The sequence below is a fragment of the Mus caroli genome, chromosome 10 (genome assembly GCF_900094665.2).
Source record: "Mus caroli chromosome 10, CAROLI_EIJ_v1.1, whole genome shotgun sequence".
Classification (NCBI taxonomy): domain Eukaryota; kingdom Metazoa; phylum Chordata; class Mammalia; order Rodentia; family Muridae; genus Mus; species Mus caroli.
Genome location: NC_034579.1, coordinates 24,419,972 through 24,446,198, shown reverse-complemented (window position 1 = coordinate 24,446,198; position 26,227 = coordinate 24,419,972). Strand labels below are relative to the sequence as shown.

At 36.5% G+C, this 26,227-nt stretch overlaps 1 protein-coding gene across 1 annotated transcript in view; it reads right to left on the bottom strand.

Annotated features, from left to right (window-relative positions):
• Positions 1-26,227, bottom strand: part of Ptprk (protein tyrosine phosphatase receptor type K) — a 509,254-nt gene that overhangs the window by 14,453 nt on the left and 468,574 nt on the right. Inside the window, exons 17-27 of the mRNA XM_029482632.1 lie at positions 21,703-21,863; positions 19,557-19,592; positions 17,616-17,627; positions 15,107-15,291; positions 13,280-13,367; positions 11,903-11,979; positions 11,685-11,702; positions 8,453-8,489; positions 6,992-7,089; positions 6,227-6,343; positions 1,337-1,491 (exon numbers count right to left, since the gene is read on the bottom strand). Of these exons, the coding sequence (XP_029338492.1) occupies positions 1,337-1,491; positions 6,227-6,343; positions 6,992-7,089; positions 8,453-8,489; positions 11,685-11,702; positions 11,903-11,979; positions 13,280-13,367; positions 15,107-15,291; positions 17,616-17,627; positions 19,557-19,592; positions 21,703-21,863 (984 nt within the window). The remainder of the gene's footprint in view (positions 1-1,336; positions 1,492-6,226; positions 6,344-6,991; positions 7,090-8,452; positions 8,490-11,684; positions 11,703-11,902; positions 11,980-13,279; positions 13,368-15,106; positions 15,292-17,615; positions 17,628-19,556; positions 19,593-21,702; positions 21,864-26,227) is intronic.

The following is a 26,227-nucleotide window of genomic DNA, read 5'->3' as shown; positions in this document are numbered from 1 at the left end:
AGCTTCACAGGCAATGAGGTAGGCACCACAATTGTGGGGTGGTGTCAGGCAGGGGAGAGTGGTGCGGGATCCACTGTCTAGCCAGTTTCTTTTCCAGTCATGCAGAGATGACCATGTAGGTAGGAATAAGGAACTTCTCTTTCTGGGGACAGAATTCCTGAGCATACATCAAGCAAGCAATTCTTGAGAAAACATAAACGCCTGAGGAATCAAAAAGTCTCTGCATTAAACATGTAGTTACCTCATTTTTAAATGATTAATTGGGCTAATGGCATTGTTTCCTTGCTGTTCAAGGACAGTCACCTGTCTTACACTTGCTTCTCTCTTAGAATGTTAGCCAAAGACATGTTCTGTATCGCTATTTCTTTCCCTTATACTTTCTTCTCAATCATTGTTCCCAGTGTCTGTGACAGGTAAGTAATTGAGGAGAGTACAGCAGATCTCTGGAGGACTGAAATGACTTTTTTTTTTCCCCCTTTAAGATGTGTCCAGTGTTTGACCATTATGGGATGTTTCTCTTCCATTTGTTTCATTGTATCATTATTATTATTATTATTATTAAAGGGCATTGAAATTCTGAATGGGTTGGGTTTTACAAAAAGAAAGAAAGATGCTGAAGTTCTATGTATGCAGCAGCTTGAAAGGAGCACGATCTGAGACTGGTGTGCATCCTTCCCAGCAGCTTTTTAGAAGCTGTACTTGTTTTTCTGACCCTATTTCAAAATGATCCTTGTCTCTCACTTTTAGTGTCTCAGGTTGCTTTTTTTATATATATAAGTTTTTAATCAGAAGAAATCTGGATTAATTATTCAGGTTTTGGCATATATTTGCAGACTCATATCAATGTGGTTTTAAGGTCCTCTAATGGATAATGTTTTAAAAAAGAAAAAGTTATGCACCTGTTTTATATCTCCAATTCTTGCAATTTAGGCCATTTAGTAATGGCATATGTCTCAAGTTTAGCTTTAAAAGCTGGGATTCCAGTGGAGACTAAGTGAATTGGCAAACAAACAAACAAACAAACAAACAAAAAGAGAGAATTAAAAAAAAAACAAACAACTTACCAATCTATACAGTATGGAATTTTCAAAAATGATAAAGCCTCCCAACACATATGTTGCCGCTGAAAGGCATTTCCTATGCTTGTATTTGCAGGTAATATACACTAGGTTGAATGTATGGACTATTTTTAGCTTATATGCTACCCACAGCCAACTTTTATTTCTGTTCTACATCATCTGTAGTACAGGCTAGTACAAACCTCGGGAGCAACATTTAGCTTTTGCACCTTTAAGTCCTGTTTGGATGCTTGCTTAAAGTTGGGAACGTTGCTCACCTGCAGTGTACGACAATGGGCCCAGCACTGGGAGGGTTAGATAGCTTGACTCTCCGGATAAATGACAGGAGCCCTGTTGCGTGGTATGGAACGCCATGGTCAGGCCAGCCAGTGAAGTGGAACTGTTTGACTTCACGGATTTCGTTATAGCCCCTCTGTATAAAGATAAAAAGGAGTGTTTTAGAAGCGATCCATAGAAAATCACGAAGTACACAATGGATACTAGATTTGAGTGGCTATGAAAAAATTAATATTTACTGATTTTATTTTAAGGATACTAGTCTAACAGTCTACTGCAAACTTAACCTTTATTGTCAGGGAACTGGCATGAAAGAAAGTTAGTTTTGTTTGGTGCTCTGGGTAATTTGTATTTGTCTTTGATAGCTTGCTTCTTACTAGGAGTGATATCACATGAAATTATTGGGGGCTTGGGGGAGGGATAAGAAAGAAAGGGGAAAGCTTCCCTGAGCTGGTATACTGAGTTCTCAAGGAGAGATTTCCAAACCCTGCTTATCCATGTTGAAAATGGTTTTGAAGCCTAGCATGTAGGGATTTTCCAGCACAGTGCAACACTAGATTGGTTTGTGAAAATATACAGGCAGCTAAACTGGTCTCTGGATAAATCATGTTTCTCAGCTTTGTGAAGTAATTTGGCTCATAAAGTATTATCTAGAGTAACAGCACAATGAAGGAAGTGACCCGTCCACTGCCATTCTCTCTTCTATCAGGTTAATCTAAGAGAAGCGTGTAAAGGTGCCGACAAGCCCTCTCTTGTTTCATAAGCAAACCCTTAGAGCTGAGGAAGCATTGGCACTGTAAATATAACACAGAAAAATTTATGCTGAAGGATCTGTATTTGTACCAACAAGCAAAAAAAATTTATATCAATCTAACTTTACTATGAGCTCCTGGTGGAGATATTAATCTTACTTGGTCAATCAGAAAAAGCAAAAACAGGAACTAAATAAATCAATTTAAGAACGGCAGTTAATCTTCAGAGTCTGTCTTACAGAAACCAGTGTTATCAAAATCTCAGAAGCTAGTGACTGTGTGTTGTAATTCCTTTCAATATTAATTCCTAGCACAGTATTTAGCATTCCCATCTCAAAAGTCATCCTGAAATCACAAAAATGGGAAAAATCACATTTTTGATATATTTCACATCCTCTATACCAACTACTTTGGCAGGGTGGTTTCATGGGTGGTGCTGGCACTCTCTCTACTCATGTGACATGTGCAAGGCTGCCTTGTAAAAGCTGATTTTCCCATCTGGTAGTAAACATCCTCCCAGGAGTCTTTGATTTAAAAAGTTTCTTCTGTAGCTTAGGAAGGAGTTCAGTAGTAGAACACTAATGTGGACAAGGCCATGCGCTCAATCCCAAGGAGTAATTAATTAATAAATAAAATTCAGACTAATAACCAGGTATGTGCCTTTCTTCCAAAAGCACTGCCTTTAGTTTAGATAACAAGAAAAACAGTCGAAAGACTCCAGTGGCATTCTGTTTAGAATTAGGCTTAGCTAGTGCGACATTAATCTCATGTAACCCATTCACAGAGACATAAGTGTTTGGTCATTTATATCGTATTGTATGGCATTTGATGTATTTTACTGTTTTTTTTTCTATTTAGAAACATGTCCTGCTAAATCCAGACAAAGACAGTGTCCAGTGTTCTGTCATTATGGAAGCCCTTTTCATATATTTTCTATAGACTGTTAAAAAAGAAAATGTGAATTTTGTGTTGATTTAGTAATTTAAGTAAATATTAGTTTTTAAAAAAAAACTTGGTAGAAAAGCTTCTGTTAAAATAATTTTGGTTTTAAAAGCAGCTATAGAACTGCGGGTGAAGAAACAGTTCAGCAGTTAAGAGCTCTGGCTTTATAGGTGGAAGGAGAGAACCCCCAGCAACTTGTCCTCTGACCTTCACACTCATACCATGCCATGCTTTCTCCAAACACACAAAATAAATACAATGGAAATGCACGCAGAGACCCATAGCCAGACATTATACAAGGAGTGAGAGACTTTGGAACCCTCAACCCTAAATGGTATGTTTCTATCAAATCCCTCTTCTCTGGCTCAGGCTACTGACTGAGAAAGAGGCAAAAAGAGTATAGGAAGAGATAAAGGATACCAAGGAAGCAAGGATCTCTAAGCCAACAGGATCAAAGAAAACTCATATGAATTCGAAAAAGCTGAGGCAGCACACCCAGGCCTGCACCAGTCTACACTGGGTCCTTTGTATATACCTTACATTTTCTATTTCAGTGATTTTATAAAATTCCCAATTACTGGAATGAAAAAAAAAAAAGAGCTCTGGCTTTACTTCTAGAGAACCTGGGTGTGGTTTCCAACACCCACATGTCAACCCTGACCATCTGTAACTCCAGTACCAGGGCATCCATGGCTTTTTATGGCCTCCATAGGCACACTAAGCATGCCTATGGTACACAGGGATACATGAAAGCAAAACATTCATGTACATAAATAAAATAAAAAGAAAAATATAACATTTGTTATACAACATTTCTTTTACTAATTTGCTAAGATTTGCAAAAATATTGAATGCTAGTGCAAATGTCTATCACCTTACTTTACTAATAACTGTGCCAACAGCCTGTATACTAGTTTATTATAATAAATATTCTCCTTTCCACTCCAAGCACTCCATCATTATTGGGAGGTCATTTTTCCATTCAGGAAGTCTCCTTAATTTTGCTAAAGCGTCATACAAATGTCTTTAAGTATAATACATCAAATTCATGAAACAATTAATGAAATCACATAACTTCACTCCTATGCTCCATGTCTTCCCTTAATTTAAATGTCTTCATGCTCTTAGAAAAATATAATAGTATTTTCTTACTTCATGACTAGATTCAGTATTTCTTAAAACCTTTCATATTTTTGAATGAAATTGATCACTCACCTCTCAACTCTTCCCACAGTTACTATCTCTGTCTGGAAGTCCCCCTTTAATCTCCCGTCTCTGCTATAGGCTGTGGTATTTTTATTGGATCATCAGCTACCTGAGGATTTTGTAAACATTCTTCTCTGCCACCTTCAGATTGGTTTAATAAAGTAACTTTTCTAACAGCAAATGTAATTCTAGTTACAAACTTTCCATGCTTTCTAATATAATATTCTTTAAACAATGTTTGGAAATTTGTCAGTGTGTTTCCCTTAGTTATTTAGATATTTTATTGATCTTTTCAAGCAACCAGACTTTAATGGTATTTTTTTCTGGTTGGTGTTCCACCTTAATATATAACTTGCCTTTTTTTTAAAAATTATTATTTTCAAATACATTTTGTAGACTTTAATGGTCTTCTCTGGCTAAAAGAATGGCCACATCCATTCTTTAAAAGAAATTCTCAGCTACAAAATTCTCTGGGTTTCTAATGTTTGACTATTTCTCTGCCACATCATATTTCCAGTTATCTAAAATTTTTCACCAATATAAATTAGATATTACCTGTAAATACATTCTTAAGGATAGACTCATAATAGATAAATGTACCAAATACCTAAGCTTTTTTTTTTTAATCCCATGGTTAAACTTCTATACTGATTTGTAGAGGCTTAAAGTATTTTAACTCTGATCATTAACAAATTCCATATTTAAATGATCATACACAATCAATGAGGACTCTATGTAATACTTCTTGCTCATTTGAAAATACAAAACATTATATCCATATTCATTGACCATTCTCAGTAGACAGTTTATAGTTGCCTGTCTTCACAGATTCTAGTGATTTTCATTTATATTAACATTAAAAATTGATGTTACAGAAATGCATAGATTTGTGTGTGCTTTTGTTTACACGTTTTTGTGTTCTACTATCCATTAATCACTTCTGTAGTATCCACGGTTCTGGACCTATGCCCATATCTTAAGAGTGTATACCCTCTTTTGTTTCTTTAGCTCATCTCCTTAAACTCAGTGGGTCACAACATGACCAAAAATTATATGAGTATAGGAAAAGAAGAGAGTTCAGAGAGGTGGGAGTAATTAGAATACATTTTAGCAATGAGAATATCAAGAGAAAATCAATTAATGAAATCAAATCAAAGCAACAAAATGGTGTATTCTGAACTTCAAAGCCTCCAGTAGCTTAAGTCAAAGGAAAATCACTGGGCTGGCCATCAGGCTTCAGTGTCTGGTTCTGTGATTCATTTATCCTGCATCTTTCCTTTCCCCTGAATTACCTATCTCTGAAGTCTGAGCCATGAATCTCAGAAGAGAAACTGTAAGCCTTAGGGCTCCAGCATGACTCAGCTCTTTCAGGAGCACCTTCCTCTTACATACCGTTACACCTCACTTCCAAGTGCTGGAATTAAAGGTGTGGTCCATATGCCATTTAAAATATGTTCTTCCCTTTAGCCCTTTAGTTTTGTGAAACATTTCCCCTTGCATTTCAGTAATATCTTCTATTCTAGTTTCTGAAGGGTATTCTATCACCATGCTCTGCCGCTATATAATCTGTTTATATAGATTATATATAATAATATCAATATCCTTGCAGGTGAAGACTCCTCCAACAAGGGCAGGGATTTTAGTATATGTCCCAAACTTTAACTCTTAAATAAGAATTTATAGATTGCTAGGTTTAGTGACCCACACCTTTAATTCCAGCATTTGGGAGGCAGAGGCAGGTGGATCTCTGTGAGCTTGAGGCCAGCTAGAATTACAGAGTGAGTTCAAGGATAGCCAGAATTACACTACACTTTGAGACCCTGTCTCAAAACAAACAAAAAAAAAAGAAATGAATTCTTAAATTAATAAATAGATAGGTACATAGATTTCATAGTAATCAAAGCAAAACCTTGCAGTGATTTTTCTGAAAGCTTCAGTATTCATACTTTCAATAGAAGTCTGAATGCTTACCCTTTCCAAGGTGAATGTCCTAACGACGTATTCAGCAAGTGGTTCCATTTCTACACAGGTGACTTTGAAGTCACCATAAAGCTCAGTATCATCAGGCCAATATTTATAGCATTTCACCTAGTGATGAGAAGAATGCATAGCTACAGATGAATTTGAACACATACATGGTAGTCAAGACAACTTCATTCCAATGAAAAATTTAGTCCTTAATTCAAACACAGCTGAGAAAATGTTACACAAGAAACAGACTGTGCACTTTCAAAAAAAATGTTAAGTCTAATAGTTCAGTTACATTTCAGTATAAAATTCAAGTTTATCTTAGTTTCCTCCAGAAGTTCCCTCATAAGTGATCCAATCTCAAGTAGCCTCCCCTACACATATGCATATACAAGCAATAGCAGATGGACTCTGTGGGTTGTATAAATGTGCAACAATCATAAATAAAGAGGAGATGATGAATTTGGTGGCTGGGTTCAAGGAAAGAATTGGAGAAGGGGGGGAGCATTTGTGTATAAAGGTCTCAGAAATTATTTTTTAAAATTAAAGATTATCTTATTATTCAATGAGAAATCAAATATTTTTCAGTCATTGAAAGTTCATTTAGGAGCATTCAATCAAAATGTTCTGTCTATGAAATATTATTAAACCTTCTCCAAGACAGTTGATTATTATTCTCAAGAATACTCATATATGTAAATAAATAAATAAATAAAAACATAAATGAATAAATAAATGGATAAATAAATAAATAAAGTTTTCTCTTACCCGGCCAACTTCCACTAAATTAGTGACCATCACAATACAGGCAGACTGCTCTTGCCACACCATCCTCCAAAAATCATATACAGTTTCATGAACTGGGCCTATAAACAATTTTTCATCTTATGTTATCATAGATATTTTATAGGTAATAAAAAGTTTGCAAACATAAAAAGTAGTGTTCATGAAACAAGCTAAAAAAGATAAAACTCTCTTTACACTACAACTAGAACTACTTCATTTCAGTTTATATTGGAATATATGCTACACAAAAAATCATAGACGAGTACCAATTTTTCTTTCAATTTGTCTTCTAGAAGTAGCAACTCATAAAATGGTATCATACTTTCTGAGGTGTTTATCCCTGTCACTATGGTATTCTACTGTACTTGTATGTATATGTGGAAAACAGAACTCTCAGGACACTGTGAAGACATTGCCAATTAACCAAGTGTCCATCATTTATGAATAGTGTATGATTAAAAGTAAATGAAGTAATGTCCTTACATCCTATTATTACTATTATTAATTATTATTATTATTATTACTATTATTCTATATTATTACCTAGCTGCAAAGGCATGTGCCTTCTATCACCCATGTAGAACTACTGGTATATGCGTCAACCCAGTTTTACAGATTTCTCACAGTAAAGCATATTCAATTAAATCCAATTACTAAAACAAAAGGCTAAATATCAATAAAACGACCTGTGTTAAAAGAGCAAATGTCAGAAAATAGATTTAGCTCCCCAGTAGCATTTGCCTAGCAAGTTCATGGCCCTGGGGTCTGTCCTCAGTATCAAAGGAGGAAAAACTCAAAGCAAAGCAAAGCAAAGCAAAAGCTGAATAAAAGAGTAGCATGCCGTTTTCCTTTCCTCTTTAAGCAGTCATGCACATTCTGTAGATGGCCAGGAGACATTCTGAGAACTACAGATTTGTTTGTTTGTTTGGATTCTTTCATTTCTCGGTGCAGCATGGTAGGACCAAGCTTCTTTGCTTTTCTTTCCCATAAGAAATAGACTTGACTACATTCTGTTTCAGTTACAATTTGTCAAAAATTGCTGGATGACAGTACAATATCTCATCATCACTATGGGTCTTGGGTCTTACTGCTTTTCAGGCTGACAAAATTCGTTACAAGATCACAGTTACCCAAGGTGGGAAGAGTGCTCACTTCTTGTTCATCAAAAGTGCTGCTTTTCCCCAACACTACTGTCTAATGGACTGAGATACCTGATCATCGAAGATCAAATCACAAAATCATCACAGGATTTTAATTTAAAAGAGAATCAAGATTAAGTTTTCCTAGGTTTTGAACAAGTGTTGGTACTATACAAATGAGTAAGAGCTAACTTTTTTAAAATACAAGACTACAAAAGTGATTAGCTACTGGATGATAATAAGTACAAATATAATATTTAATATAAATAAGTGTAAATATAGCATTTGAAAGACAAAATTTTACCTTGAGTTGCAATGTAGTGGCTTGGTCTCTGGTAGCCCTAAAGTAGGAAAGCAAATTGTTTATCATTTTACATTGGTATCAGAAATAAATAAATGAAGGCATAAAAAAGGGGAAGAAAAGCCCCTCTCAAGATTAGGTTATAATAAAAAGAACAGAACTGAGTAGTGAACACAGGGTCCACTCCTCGAACCTATGTTATGTGAAGTGTAAACAGACAACAAGGCTTAAGTATTTTAAAAGCTCTGATTAGAATTTGTATAATTGAATTTTGTTTGCTGAAGAATAACCCTGGAGATTTAGTTTAGTTTCACTAACATGTTTATGCCTTCATATAAGTTTTACATCACTCACTCTTGGTAAAATTCTATTAAAAAACATTAATTCTTATTGCATCATTCAAAAGTACAACACACCGCATTACAAACGGACAAAGACATATTAGAACCAGAAAACAGGAAAGTAAAAAGGAGCAGATCATGCCAATGTTAGAGCTGGAGAATGCATGTGTGCTCAAATCAAAGTCCTGCTGAAGTTAAGTCATATTCTTTTTGGTAATATTTTAGTTCTGTAACATGTTCAGGAATCTGCAGGAACTATTTTGTGTGTGCTGATAAAATGAAATTTACACACACATGACTTAAGTACACACATATATAGGGAAAAAGTTTTCAAAACTGCACTTATTCTTGAACAAAAATTCTAGTGGTTCTCAGTGTGCAAAATTGTTCATAGAGATTTAATATTGTTTCAATGAATTCTTCATGATAAAGATCGATCTGCTTGTTGTCTGCTCTCAATGGCCAACATGCCACAGGTGAGTTGAAAAAATATTGATGGCATGAAAGGGTTAAGTAGGATTCTGTGAAATCTGTTAAGATTTGTCTGTATTTGGTATGGGCAGCTCAGCACAGACCGTGCGTGTGGAACATGCGGGCAGGAGGTAGTCTCTGACCAGGGATGTAATAAGTGTGCATCATTCTACTGTAAATACCAAAAAATTACCTCTCCTTTTTTGGGGAAGAGATGGTGGGGGAGGACAGAGTCTTCAGGGTCTTACTAGGCCTGACTGGCCTGGAACTTGCTACATATCAGCATAACGGGCTGGCATCAAACTCAAAGAGATCCATCTACAACTGACTACAAGCTATTGTGATGACAGGTTTGCACCCGCACACTCAGCTGATTTTGACTTCTTGGTAAGTCATAATAATCCAGAACGTGTCATGGAATTGTATTTCAAAGTTTAATAAGCACTTTAGTTTTCTATTTCAAATGAAATATCTACAACCTGCAGAGAAGCATTTTGTGTATAATATACAAACAAGAAAAGGAAACGATAAAATTGCACTGTATTTAGCTAAAATATACTGGAATCGTAACAGAGTTGTAAAACAAATTTTATTTAGAATAAAGTTCTGCCCAATAAACCATAAAATAATATTATAGCAAGGCATCAGCATGTAACTGTTATGGCAAAAAACCAAAACAAAACAAAAAAAACCAAAAAAGACTTAGGTTAAACTAAGAGCTAAGAACAATTACAAAGTTGTAAGAGAGATGTTCATGTCTTTTGTGCTACAGAACAACTAGTTTAGTTTTTTTTCATGACATGTCTGGCAAAACTTAAAACTTTATGAAAATAAAACTCTGATGAAAACTTACACAATACATTTATATGCTATTCCTAATACATTAAATCAATTAGTTATAACTATTAAAATAACTGTAAGGCACGAAGTTCAAAGCTTTGAGGAATTGTTTCCGACTTTCCAAAATTAGAACAGGTAGGGGTTCATGGTGCATCACTCTATGGACACTAACATTATGTGCTGCAAAGCTGTATTAGACTTTCAACTTAAAAATATGCATGCTGTCATTTGACTCACTCAGAACGTGGGTTCTTAATTGATAATAATTGAAATCTGGCATGTGCTAACTACATGTGAGTCATTGTAGTAGAGGAACTACGTGCATTTCCCCAACAAAATGATAAGGCTAAAACTAGTATCACTGTGCATATGAGGGAACTGAGGCACATAGAGAGAAAGTGACATTCTCAACACCTCCAGGGCCTTTTTATTATTACTATTTTTATTGTTTTTTTTAAGGTATATTTGTCTAAATATATGTATGTGCACCACATGAATGTTTGGTATCTAAGGAGTTCTGTAGAGGGCGTAAGATACCCTACAACTGGAGTAATGGACGTTGTAAACTCAGTGTGGGTGCTGGGAATTGTCCCTGGGTCACTTGCAAGATTAGCAAATGCAGCTGATGCATCTCTAGACCCTCTTGTATAAATTTCAAACAGATAATAGAGCCAAAGAGCTGTCTTTACATATAATACAATATGTTGCCTCTTTGGCAATAATTTTATTTGATAATTACACTTTCACTTGCATAAATCATTGCCACGTTCATATGTATAACCAAAATTTAATGGGACAATATGTAATGAAAACAGACCTTATTGGTATGATCCAATATATATGTGTGATATATATATATATATGTTTAAAACATGATACAGAATTTTTTTTGCATGAAGAATTTTATAACTTTACAAGCCAATATCACACACCACAAAATAGTCTCCCTACTTATTGTATTTATTTATGCTTTTGAGATAGGGTTTTATTTAGGCCAGGTTGGCCCTGAAATTCGCTCTGTACTTCAGGATGCCTTTCCACTTCTGATTCACCTGCCTCTACCTCCCAACGGCTGGGATTACAGGCACGCGCCACCATGCCGGTTTGTGCAGTATTTGGGATTGGAACTCAGGGCTTCCTGTATACTCAGCAAGCATTTTACTTACTGAGCTACATTCCTGGCCCCATTCTCATCTTTTAACATAAAAAGTGAATATTGAAAATTAAAATTTCAAAACCACTAATGCACATCATACCATCCAGCTTCTCACATATGCTTAGGGAAGGGAAGAAGAAAAGCCAGAGACAGAAATCATCAACAAATAAAATTCAAATGCATAATAATAAATTGCCAAAGCCAAAAACAACCCCAGTTTTCTACACAAGAAGAGGGGAGGAAGTAAAATAGTTCTTTACGCACATAAAATAATTACAAAAAAATGAAACATAAATATATAGTATGAGACTAATTAGGTGACACATGCAGAAACAACTAGACTAAGCATTAGTAGTAATTGCGATTAAGGGTATTTATAATAAATATTCATCAGAGGGTGCTGTTATGGACATATAGTGGTACTTACATCCCTGTACAGCCAAATCTACAGCCCAAACCAAAGTCAGGTGAGAAAGAAAGCACAACAGTGTCAGTAAGTACTAGGATGTAGAACAAGGAAAAGTGTACAGTTTGTTCTTTACTTTAAAGGTAGCAATTAAGTCATAGGTAACAACAAACATTGAGTTCATAGACGTGAGCTGATAAAGTGGGCACACTATGGAAAGACACCGTAAAGACACTTACGTCGATGTAGTTGGCATTAATGTAATCTGAAGAAGGGTCATCTTCCACAGGTTGCAGGATGACTCTGGAGTGATCATCTGAAAGGTTTAAGTAATCAGATGCTGACTATGAGCATCCAATAGTGGATGGAACACAGGGCCCCCAATGGAGGAGCTAGAGAAAGTACCCAGGGAGCTAAAGGGGTCTGCAACCCTATAGGTGGAACAACAATATGAACTAACCAGTACCCCCAGAGCTCGTGTCTCTAGCTGCATATGTAGCAGAAGATGGCCTAGTCGGCCATCATTGGGAAGACAGGCCCCTTGGTCTTGCAAACTTTATATGCCCCAGTACAGGGGAATGCCAGGGCCAAGAAGTGGGAGTGGGTGGGTAGGGGAGCAGGGTGGGGGAGGGTATAGGGGACTTTCGGGATAGCATTTGAAATGTAAATAAAGAAAATACCTAATAAAAAATTGGAAAAAGAGTAAAAAACAAAAAATCAGATGCAAGCAATTTGAGTTCCTCTGCTCTGAGACAGTCAGGGAGTGGGAAAAACGTGGGGACAAATTTAGTCTTTATAATCCACACTTTCAAAGCTCTACATTGTTATTTATTCAGTCATCTGGGATATGCAAGAACTACATGGAGTTTGCTACTTCTTGCAATGACAGCTTTGAACACAGGTTCGACAGCTTGTCTTGCACATCGGGAAATTTGCAGGTGGCAACACAATGTCTGGATGGCTCTTCATATATGCCATGGATTTTACAGCCACAGACTAACTAGACTGTGAATTTTGAACCTGTTCTTCACTCCTTGATAGACAGATTATGTTTTAATGTATTATAGATAGTTTAGAATTATTCCAATCGAGATTGGACTGGTTTAAGGAAACCACAGATAATTACAAGTTAGGTCATCCACTCTCCTTGCTACTTCTAAGGTTGGTCAGGTGATGACTTGGTATTTCGCATGTAGTCTTCATGCAGATACCATCTGAATGGAACTTCTGAGTGATTAATGGCTTTTACTATCTGGAGTTCAGTCCCTGCCTCCAGGTATAAGGGCATGGGAAATAAATACCTCAGCAACCTTGAATATGACCTACAGGATGCTATACTAATTCATAATAAAAAAAAACTTTGGCATTACCCCAATATTTTTCAACATTTGTTAATAGCCTTCCAGATATTTAAACAAAAATTTAAAACAGCAAGTTTCTCAAAGGCAAGAATAAGAATGAATTTACTGAGGGCAGTAACATTGTTTTTAATATTCAGTAGATCACTTATCAGACAGCTATGTTATTCCTAGGATTACCTAAAGTCAAAACCATGGAAGTGGTAACTCACTGTTCAGGTTTATAGATGTAATATTTACAAGGGTCAAGATGCTTACATGCGATAATGTTTCCGTATCGGTTCTTTGCTCTGTTTTGATCCTTTTTAGCCACATCCCATGAGGCTGACTGGCCTTCAAAGAAGCTCTGGGAAGAAGAAAAAAAGAAAACAGTTGGTAAGCAAACCTAGCTTAATTGTGTTTCACAACAGTTTTTATCTGCTCTTAAAATTCACACAGTGGAAGCCACATTTGTGGGGGTGGGGGCACGACTGTCTACGGCCATGAGCACATTTGTTTTGCAGCCCTCAGATTGTTCATCGTGAGTTGGTCTGATCTCAGCTTAGAGCCCAGCAGGAACTTTAGAGAAAAACAGAACCTTGAAAATACTCTAGTGAGTTACAAGCAGGAGGACCATCACTCTTGTTTCCAACTGTCTACATAATAAGACATTAAAAGTTAGAAAAGCTACTTTTAATGTCTATCTTCCAAATGTGTTCCATCAGCTTTTATATCAGGAAAAAAATCACTTTGTTCCCATAATTCTTTAGTCATGTGCGATCTGTCATTTATTTATTTATTTTTTTCTCTTTGAAGGCCATGAAGATGGGGTCTTTTCTAAAGGGAATGGGCTTATAAAGATTCTTGTTCTCCAAGAACTTATTGACAGATGGGCTCACTGGTTGGTTTAATCATGCAGCAATTTCAAATACAGCAAAAGATATCTCTCTCTCTCTCTCTCTCTCTCTCTCTCTCTCTCTCTCTCTTTGTAGTTAAACTTAAAACTTTGCTCAACACAGGAAGTAGGGTCTTCAAAGAGCCAACATTCTTTGAAGTAGAGTACACAGGAATATACATGAAATGAGCAAGCAGAAACCACTCTGGCAGGATATTCTAACTCCCCACCCTTATTTTGGGCACTTCTCAAATATCTAAAGCGGACATTCAAAATTTTAAGATAATTTTTCTCACCCCAAATAAGGTATGCAAGTGGCCCATGCATGGCATGTGAACCTTCAAGTTCTTTCCATGGAGTTGAATGTGTTTGGTTGCTCTTTGGAATAAGACATACTGGGTGCCCTCTACTCTAAGTGCGTCCCCATACCCACTGTGCTGAGTGTATGAGGATAAACCAGCTTCAGTGTTGCACACTGAGAGGTCAAAGCAAGAAAGAGGTGAAAGAAAGGAACATTGTTGTTTTGCTGTTCCTTGGAATGTGATTTAAGTCATTTTCTTTGTAAGATAAACCTTGGTATTTCGGTCTGAGTAGGAAAGAGAAATATACTGTGAAAGGAAATTTACCACATTTAATTTTTTCTCCCTTTGGATGCTGTATACTTAATTTGTGGTGTTCAGCTTTTCTTCCTTGCCATCCGCAGCTGAACAGTTCACAAAATTGAGGCGAGAGTGGCAAGCAGCACATCTGACATATTATCACCATTAGAGGGTTTGCAAGCAAGGAGACAGAGAAACACCTGAAATTTAAGTCAATGGGTCATAGCATCCCTAACACACTACAAAGGAGCTCTGGGGATCCTTTTCTTGACTTTTGAATAGGAAACTGTGGGAAAATCTAGTACAGTGTTTTTGATAACATTGAAATATTTTGGAATCCATTCCCAAGACTCTTACAAGGAATGTAACCCTGAATACACTTCCCGGAAGGGCTTCCAGGAAGGGCTTCCAGGAAGGGCTGAATACACTTCCAGGAAGGGCTCTTCTTCTTCATTTTCCTGCTTCCCAATACACACATATGACGGCCTTCCCAATGCTGGACTAGAGAGATTGCAGAGTATCCCACTCTTGTAATGTTGAAGGGGAGAAAATGCTACATCACATTGAGTATCAGGTTAAAAGTAAAATTCAATACAGTATTGAAGCTTTCACCTCGTATTCCTCTTTGAACCCATAGCTGTCTGATGTCTTCATGAGGTTAATGTGCTGCAGTAAGTCGGCCACCCTGATGGCTGGGTGCAGCTGTCCTGTCTGATAAGGGGACTCTGTCCCTTCACAGAGGTATCGAGGAACATCCAGGAGACGACTAGACTCTGCTGTGGCACTGTGGTTCTCATCTGGCAGATTTCATATTCCAGAACATTAAAAAAGAGATAAAGTTATCTTGTTTAATATATAAGCATGCAAAGAAGATGTGAAGACTTTATTTAAATCTTGAAGTAGTAGAAGGATGGAAAAGAAAAGCCAGCCGAGAGGGTTGGTGTGGGGGCTGGGACAGCAATCCTCTTAAAGACAAAACCTTTCACTTTGGCTCAGGGGTTAAAGGTCAGAACATATGTCTATCAGCAAGATAGCAGATGCTGGGAGAGACAGGAAGACACTGGATTCATTTAGCTGAGTTGCCTTGGATTTTAGCATTTGGAGTCACAACAGCATAGGCAGGAGCCAGAGGACCAAGCTGACAACTGGAAAAAAAAAGTTTTCACCATTGACCCAGTTGGATAAACTCTTTCACACTCATAGTCCAACCTCCCTCAGAGACCCTGCTTAGACAACATCCCCATTACCACAGAGATGCTCAGCTCACCTCCTTTCCCCTCCTTTCTCAACACAACACACCCTGGATTAGAAATACCAATATAGAATCTCACCCCCACCCCTCTGCCCGCCAGGAGGCTTCACATGCGTTTCCCCTTGGTTTCTTGTTACTGTGATATTGTTTTAATTGCCAGTACATTTTGACTTCTCTGTCTGCAAAGTCAGAGAAATCAGGGGTACTGGAGATAAATGAGGATACCTCCCTTGAATCCTGAGCCCCTCCCTCGAACTGTTTTACCAGGCTTTTCTTAAAGTTTCTAAGCCAACCAGAATCCCTGCATGCCACTTTTCTTGCCCTCAGTTTTAACTATCTATCTATCTATCTATCTATCTATCTATCTATCTATCTATCTATCTTCTTTGGCTATAGACTCATTACCAGAAATTCAGTAAATATTCAGTGACTGAGCGATTTAGTTAAAATTCTACAGAATCCTTCACCACCCAAATTTAAGTATAGACCCCATCCCCATGGTTTTAGTTCAAACTGGAAAGACAATTTTAATTCTCTTTCTATCATAAAGATGAAGAAAGAACCAAGAACGTCTTGCCTATGAAGAATAAACAGCATTTTAATGTCCAAAAACTAAGCATTACAATGAGAAACATGCTTATATTTAATCACATTTAAACTTACCATTAAAAAAAAAAACAACAAACATTGGAGGGATGTTACTGCGAAAAGCATAATACTGTCACACTCATTAACAGAAAAGAAAGTACACTTTCAGGGGAACTTGCGTTTGAAATGGTAATGCTTACTGCAGAGAATGATATTTAATTAACAGTGAACCATAGTTCAAGTGCTGGTACATCTGCCTGCTCTATCGCCAACTCTACAAATAGGATATGGCAAAAAATGAACTGTTGTCCCCATGACAAACACTTTTTCTTCCTGGAGAGGGGAAAAAAAAAAAAGACCCTACAATCAGATTTGTATGTCTCTGTAATTTAGCTTGATTGCATTTATCTTTACCCTCTCTTATTAAACTAAATTTCTTTTTGCATTCATGTCTAAAAATAACACACACTAAAGGGAAAAAAAAAGAAACAAAAAACCAAACAAACCAAAAACCACCAAACAAAGAAAGCCAAATAAGAACATCAAAAGGTAACAAACAAACAAAAAAGAAAGAAAGAAAGTCCTTGGTGGGGTCTCTTAGGACCTAACCACTCAAGAGAATTACTGCCTCTTCTTCCAGTTTAAACCACCCCTCTCCACACATTTGCTAGTACAATGATTCATTAGAGTTCCCTCTGCTTCCAATGAAACTGCTGTCAACTGACCTATCATCACTAGAATATTACAATCAATAGGCTGGCAAATGACTATAAACATCTCCCCGTAAGGTAAAATTCAGAAACAACTGGTTTAGGCTCTACCACAGGATATACAACTGATGAGGAGAGATCAATGGAACACAGGATGTCAGGAGCTAGAATGCAAGCACCTAGGCTGACGAGTAAGGTAGCCAAGGCAGGCCTAGATAGAGCTCATCTTGAATCTGCTGCAACAGCAGAATCTTTACAATTGTAAGAAGCTCAGAAACACAGATTTGACTCACACTGCACATCGTATAAATGACTGTATCCTGGTATGAAAGAGCAAAGGCTCTGTGTGGAATCTAGCTTTAATACAGTGGTACAATAGTCAGTAAGGTCTTTTGAATAATCACATATGAATTATTAATCTCAATACATTTCCACCTCATTAAGCTACCTAATAATGCAACTGTCAGCAAGAGTGCCTGTGCTCATCATTATCCTTATTATACATTGAAGAATAATAACTTTGGCTATGTCTTGATTGAAAGGTTTCTAGAGTTCTTTGTAATATACTTACCGGTTATAGGGACTTAAGCCCAACGAAGCAGTGAAAACACAAAAGATAAAAATATGAATCAATATAAAAAATTTCCAAGCCTTTCAGAATCTTCAGGTAGATATAGATATGAAGCAATGTTTGAAATTATTTTTAAAAAACTCTGTATAAATGCAAAGTGAATGGATGAAAGACAACCATCAATATCACGGTTCTAAGAATGATGGGAAATGGAACATATTAATCTGATGTCTAATGGGACTAATGAGAGTCAGCTTTCAAAGAAAGCCAGTGATTTTTAAACCAATCCCCTTCAGTTTCAAAATGAAGAAAGCTACATGATAATAATGTACTACTATGTCACTACTATGCTATCTCGACCTCTCCTTAAACATGACCAATTCTTTTCATTTGAGATATCGTAAGAATTGTTTAGCCTTAATAGTTTGTAAAGCTCATACGCACTATCTCCTTTTCTCTTTACATACAGTTCTGTGGGGGAAAAGCATGACACTTCTTAGTGGTGGAAGACTGAACCTGCAAGTTGGTTTTCTGAACTCACTGTAATTCTATACATTCTTATACATGCTGAGATTGGAACCTAACTCTACATGACTGTGGGAAAATTACCATGATGGATTTTAATGTTTAGCCCAACCATTCTTCTCCAATTTTTATTTTAATTTAAAGAAAATCTACTTATTAATTTGAGATACTGACACCACTCTACAGTTCTCAACAGAAGGTGCCTATGTAGAAACATTTGAAACTTCCCCTGTCGTCACCAGGCATGTCAGGTCAACTGTTCTGAAAAATGCCTCAGCCCACCTTCATCTCACTGTGAATATGCACATTTCAGGATGAGTACAGTTAGAGTTAGATTTATTATTTTTATAGGCTCTACAAATTCAAAATTATTATTTTAGTGCAGAAGTATACATTACGTTAACTGATTAGATGCAAAATCCCCAAATATTTTGTAATGTTTTTTTAAACTGAATACCTACATAGCAAAAAGATGTCTAAGTGAAGCTTCCTTGTTCACAAGAAATATTAAGCATAAATATCAAATATAATGTTGGGTAATTTTAAAGGTATGTTTATTGATAATTTGGGTTTGGGGGTAAGTTGGACCCCAAGAGTGTTACTGATAAACAACCTGTGGATATACAATGCACACTGGTCAAAATGATTGGTGGATAATTTGTCAGGAAATAAGAAGCAACTTAAAGTGAGGCACGTTTTGTTCTGAAATATATAGGTTTAAAAATTAATGCAGTTTTGCAACCAAAAGGTCCAGAATCATTACAAGCAACATCCGTTTTTCTTAGGTATGATTAAGGTAAACTCAGTTTTAAGTTCTTGCACCATGATACTATTCATTGTGATGTGGTGTGGTGTGGTGTGGTGTGATGTGATGTGATGTGATGTGATGTGATGTGATGTGATGTGATGTGATGTGATGTGATATAATGTAGTGTCATCTATGCCAACCGCTTGCATCAAAATTCTAGCAACTTCCCCTGTATTACCCATGGCTAAAATGACAAAGTAAGAGCAAATGAACAGGGTTCTCCTATTTAGTTGCTGTAAAGTTAGAGGGACTTAGAAAATCTCTTAGCTAAAGCTGACTTTTCCACATCAGCCAGTTGCTCAGACATTCTTGGCTCTTGGCAATGGACTATTAGGGTTCATTTCACATTAGCCATCCATTAGGGGAAATTCTGCTTCAAGTCCAATACAAGTAGAAGCTGGTATGTTGTTCTAAATGGTGCTTTCCATCTAAATCTACCAGGCCTATCTATATTGAAACAAGGTTGCTGTATGTTTGGACTATGCCAAGACACTTACCAAAAGGCAAATTGTTGCTATGTGGACAAGATACAACCTATGCAAGGAGTGGTGATGCATGCGAAACAATAAAATAAAACAAAAACTGGTGATAAGTATTTTAGGCCTCACCTAACACGGCAGTCGGCACAAGTGGATCATTGGGCACTGTGGGGAAAACAGAGCTTATGAAGGAATGTTTGGCTCTAAGTTCTACTTTTCTTTACAATTAATATTCCTTTACAATAAGTTTGTAATAGTTGATTTGTCTTTTCTTTAAAAATACAATGATACAGTTTGCTTTGATTTCTGTACTTTGCAAGGGTAAAAGTCTTTTTTCTAGCAGGGTTATTATAAAATGACAAAAGAGTTGCATCTATAGTTATAGCTCAGACCTCTGTTCAATTTAAAAAGGCAGATAATTTATCGTAACATTATAAAGATGATAAAATTAGGGAAAAAGGAACCTTGCATTTTAGATCTATCAATTATAAGGTACGTACAGAAATAAAGACCATATAATCATTCTAATTAATTTTCCCCGTTCACTGTGGGGAATTGGTTTAATCCTTCCTTTATGTTCATAAGTGGGTATTTATAATTACACCTTCAGAATTGATACTTTATAGTCAGGTCCTGCTATGGGCAACAAACAGAAGGGTCCATGGCAGAGAAATACATTTAGCCCTGTACTCAACTAAATACTGAATCAAGTACTTGGAGAGATCATACACTCATATTTTCAGCAAACTTTCAACAGTCATAGAATTTAAACTTTTTTTGTTGTTCCCTGTGGTTCAGTCTTAATAGTGAAATAAAAGGGAAATAGGCTACATAGTCCTTAACATGATTAAAACTGAATTCCAAAATAACTAACAGTATTTTTAACTTTATTTAGTATGGATATACACTAGAAAATGACAGCCAACAATTACTGAAATTTTTCATCAAGCTAAAGTTCCCCCCCCCCCAAATCCCCTTTGTGAAATGACATAGACTTAAAACCTAAAGTTTTGTATAAACTTGCTATTTCCTATGATTATAGTTAGCATAGAATATGAATTCTTTTATTTACTTCTTGTCCCCTTACATGCATGTTTACCAAATTAGGATCAAACCTGTTACAGAAATGTCCTATATATGAAATGCTAATGACAAACTTGATTTGTCCATCTCTAGCATCAATTCTACTGGAAGATTTGAAGAAATTAATTAGGCACATTAACTTAAATTTAAATAAACACAAAACTTTGAAAGGGAATAATTTTCATAGGATATTCAAATTATGTAATTATTCAAATCCTCTGTGCTTAAGTGGGACTTCAATAGAGATATTTTAAAAGCAAAGCCTTCATAGGTCAACATTAGTAATTCTGGAAGATTCAATGTATAGGGAAATGGGAAAATGAATGCAAATGTTATTTCATCAAGCTTTTCAAGCCAGTCAACACAACTACACTTTTAGAATTCATACTCCATACTTAGGAACTTAAGACCAATCTTTCATGTTGTTAAACCTTTCTTATGTATATGGTATGTGTGAGTACATGCACATTGCCATGTGTGAGCACATATGTGTGTGTATGTCTAGAGAAGTTGATATTATATGGCTTCCACAATTTCTTTTCTATTATTGCATTGACATGGGCTCTCTTAGTAATCCGGAGCTCACCAATTTCAGCAATTCTAGCTAGTCAGCTTGCCCGGGGGACCCACTCCTGAATGTCAACCAAGTGTTAGGATTACAGGCAGCTACACACATACCTGGCCTTTATGAGGGTTCTGCTGTTTTGAGCTCCAGTTTTCCTGCCCGTCTGGTAAGTTCTTTATCCATGAACTTACCTCCCTATCTCTGGTTAACTTTTTGGTATTGGAGTTCTTCAGAACTAATACTAGATTTCCTTAATGGAACAATTACCTACGTCATTAATGCCTAGAAAGAATTATTGTTTTTTCTTATCTCAAATGAACCCTTATCTTCTATAAAGAAAAATATAAATAATGCACACCAATTTTATATAGAAAATGACATTTTAACATAATTCAATGACACATGCTGTCTGTATGGCTCTATGTTCTGAATGTTTCTTACGATTTCATAACAAAATCCCTAGTTTGAAGTTAAACTGAACACATGTCTTTTGGTAAATTCCAAAATAACGTCAGTTGTGTTTTACTCTCCCTAACTGCTTCTCTGGCTTCTTCTTTCATTATTCAAAAGTTATTGTGTGAAATTAAGCTTCAAAGGCATTAATGAAATTTTTAATGTGTAACTTACATCTTGGACTGAAGTTATGTTGGTCCATGAAGGTGAGGGAAAGGGGGTCTTCTGCATGCAGGGTGCTCTGATCAGCATAACTCCGGTCCATAGCATTCACCATGTGGGTCATCTCCTGACGTGTGTTCCCCATTGCATCTTTGCGTTTCTTAGCAAGCTTGCTGCCAAAGTAAATACAAAAGGGAGACCTGAGTGTGAGCCCTAAGGGGCAGCTGACACCAGCAATAAAGTGGCTCTAGTGAGCCTGAGGACAAGGTTACAGACATAGATTAGAAAACCTAAGAACTGTTCCTAATTTCAGGAGTTAGGATAACACGCAAACCATTACATGGGCTCGTTGTTGTAGCATGACCTTATTTGTGAGCTTCTTGATATTCTCATTGTCAAACCAAGAGTTTCACTATTTCTTCTATTTATGTCTAGGTTCAGAGGGAAAGAGAGTATGATAAAATGAGGGTACTGGATGATGGAAATAATCAGAGTACATTGTGTATATATATGAGACTATTAAAAAATAAAATAGTTTTCATAAAAAGCGTTAACAAGAGTATAAACAAACACTTCTAAAGAAAAGTTAATTCACAGATGATTTATATAAAAGCTTTAAAAATTTAAGGTCCAGCCTTCCTCCTGAGTGAAGACTGCCTTTGATCAACTTCTAGATAGTCTTGCTAACAACATGACTTAACTTTGCTTTATCAGAGATGCCAACTAAAACAAGGAAAAGGGCCTTTCTCTCCTCTGCTGTTCCGAAGTAAAATCTACAAACACACAGAAAACAGGTACACGGAGCAGAACATTCACAGTATTAATCAAAACTAATCCAAAGTCCTTTAAAAATCAACCCTGTCCAGATGTGACTCAAACACTTACAAAGAGATGGAACTGAATCATATGCTGTGTAAGAAAGATATTGGGGAAAATTGGAAAATGCTATGCAGAGCTTTGCTATCATTTATCATTGGCTTGGAGGACTGACATGGTCCAACCCTAATATGTATTTTAGACTTCTCATGCATGCTGTCCACTACAGAAATGTCTAGTAAATGTAGCAGCAGAATTATTTAGGGTTGTAGAAGTTAGAGTTACCATTTCAAATGACACACTGACCCTTTTCCCTCCCACATCAAAACAAAACCAACCAAACAAAACCAACCAAACACTTCCAACAACCCAGATATTTTTGTTTCTCTGTGTTGTTCATGAACATGAAACTAAAAATCTACTAATGGTATATAAAAGAGTTAACTCACACTCACCAGGCAATTTCTTTTTAGAGGCACAGTAAACAACTGTCCAGTGTAAACTATATTATTCACTTTATGACAGCAGTTAATGCTGCCTTAGAAATATTTCCCAGTTGTTAAGAATGGAATTTCTTACCTCAATGGTAGGACATTATTTTCTGGTCCCTATTACTATCTATACAAACATACCACAAATCCTACAAAGGCTCATTGAATAGATGGAGTATGTGTCCACAAGATTTCCTTTTAAAGTGCTTTGTACAGCCCAAGAGTTGTTCTAGTTTATTTTCCTCTGAGGATTGTAGTAGTTGAACAAAGGGGCACATAACCAACATATAGGACACTCAAAAAAATAAATCTCAACCCAAACAGAATAAACCAGGCACAAACCATGCTTTGCTGATGAATACCTATCAGCCATATAGAAGGAGTAGCAGCCATTAGTAATATTAAAAACAAGGACAAACGAATATTATCAACCACCAGCAGCACCACCAGAACTATCACTACACAGTCATTACCATTAATACCATCACTCATTGACATTTGTTGCACACAGTAAGTGTTACCAACTGTTCTTTCCAAGTCAAGAGGAAAGTCTGTAGAAATATAAAGATCTAGACAGAGACATGAGATACCATGCAGGGAGATGAAAACTGTGAGAAAATGAGGAACAGTTTGAGGGCAACTTGTCCTAAGGACTCCTGACACTTGACACAAATGTTGAAAATGATTTGAATTTTTAGAAATAACAGCAATGTTTCAGAATGGGTATGCTAGTTTTTTGTTACCATTTTCAGGTATTTTTATTACATTAAAGGTGTGTGTGTGCATGTATGTGAGTGTGTGTGTGTGTGTGTGTGTGTGTGTATGAGTGCCTCTGAAGGCCAGAGGCATCTGATACCCACAGAGCTGGAGTTATGGGTGCAGTTGTAAGCTGCCTGACATGGGTGTTGTGAGCTCAAATGAAGTCCTCTGCACGAACAGAATGTGTTCTTTAACTGATGCACCATCTCTCTGGCCTCTAGTTTAATTTTTCTAAAACCTGAACAACTTATTTATTTGATATTGGGAGCAATGATACCCCTCTTATAAGTAAATGGACATAAAAAATAGAAGTGCTAGCACTATCCATTAATTTCATTTTCTAAAGACAATGTTTGACCCTAAACACCACCAGACCATATGTAGAAAACAGATATCCACATTCCAAACTTCCTGATCGTTCACCATCACAAAAGATTTTTTTTTTCCCCTTAAGCTTGCGACATGCTTTGGTCTCTAATACTTGCCTAGTGTCTATTCACTGTGACTCCAAATAAACTTCCCTGGGAATGCTTGCTATGGCTGATCCAAGCACAATCTAATTCAGGTGATTTTTGTAGTAACATGTTCATCTATGGAGACAACACTTGTCACACATCATGACAGTATTTTTCAGTCATTTCCGCACTATGATCTCAATAAAAGGAAAGACCACCTGCACCACCTAGACATCAGAGCCAGAATACTTAGAGCACAAAGCAGTCACTCAATAAATACTTGTTGGAGAGATAAAGTGTGCCTGCTATATACTTGGCCCTTTTCATTGGTTAAATCAATTAATTCTCAGATCAATACACTGAATACTGCTGAAGGATTCTCATCTTATAGATGAGTTCATTGAGGCTTAGAGGAGTTAAATAGCGTGCCCAAGGTTGCTTATCTAATAAGCAATGAAGAATGACCTCATTCCGTAGCTTCAAATATTACATAGTACCCAGCTATTTATACTGTGTTTTTGCTACATTAGAAAACCGACAGTAATGGCACCACTGTTTGCTAAGCATTAGAAAAGAACACAAATACAACATAGATATACTGTCTTGAAGCAGCAGTGAAATGCTTGACAAACAAGTTTTAGCCCCATGTGGTGGTGTTCAATCCTAATCCTAGGACTCAGAAGTAGCTGACTTAGTCAGGAACATTCAAGACCTTCCTGACTGGGATTCATGGTAAGACCTTGCCTCAAAAACAAACAAATAAAACTTGCAATCTTTCTCTAAACCTTTTTTTTTTGAGGAATTTATTTGAATGAAATAGTATAATTTGAAATATGGATTCAAAACAATGTTAAAAATTTAAAAATGGGCAGAATAGAGCCAATGGAAATGACAACTTTAAACTTAGAGGACTTATGAATGAATACTTTATATGTATTTCATGAATGGGTAAAGTTTTTTAAAAAGTAATTTTTTCAAGAACTAAAGTGGGCAAGTGTTCAAGCAAGGACCTTTCAGATCCATCAACTTAGAAAATAAGCAAACTATGCTGGACCATAACCTTTGTGAATAGCTGTAAAGTCAGACAGGCGCAGCCAGATGGTCCCTTACACTTCCATCCTCACCACGACCCTGTGATGTAGGCTTTCATTCGGGTATTGTGAACACAATGAGTTAACACCAGTACTAAGTAAGTGTTTTAATTAGAAAAGAAGTAACTATAACGTAATGCTAATGAAAATAAGATCAAATATCGTGGCTTTTTTGTTTCCATTTGAGCTCCATTCTATTCCTACCCCTATAAAAGAAATCAAATTGAGATTAGTATCCCTAGGAGTGCTTAAATAGCCTTTGAAAGTTATATCCCCGTCACATTTTTATCTAGTTAGGATTTAAAGTACCAGTAGCTTTATGTGTCAACCACAGCAACAGTATAATCTGCTATGATGTCAAGAAGAGCAATGTTAACTGTGCTCCACCCCCCCCCAAAAAAGGAAATTCCATTCTAATACAGATAGATACATTGACAGTTAATGGTAGGCTTATTGACATTCTTGTAACTAAATACATATTGATTCTGGTATGTCTCATGCTTTGTCTTCCTATGAGCAATGAGCATATATAATGCACAGTTCAGGACAGTTAGGCAATTCATTTTGAGAGTACTTGAGTTTGACAGATGTGTAAATGACTTTCATTATCAAAGCAGCCAACAGCATAAACTTCTGCAGGTGGATGTATGGGTGGGCCATAAAGAGGAAAAGAACTCCATCATTGTACGAAATGGTACAGTTAATTGCCACTGGCTTCATCAAACATGATTTAACAAGTGTATTATGATTCATCACAATAAGCTAAGAGCACTGTTATTTTACACCTGCTTGTTTTAACAGATTGTAGGAAGCCAAATGTTTGTAATATTTAAAACGTTGGCAGCACTGTGTTGAAGTGATTGACTCATAAAATTTTGCTGTAAAGCTGACTAAAACCTTACCTAGTGATACAGACACTGCAGGC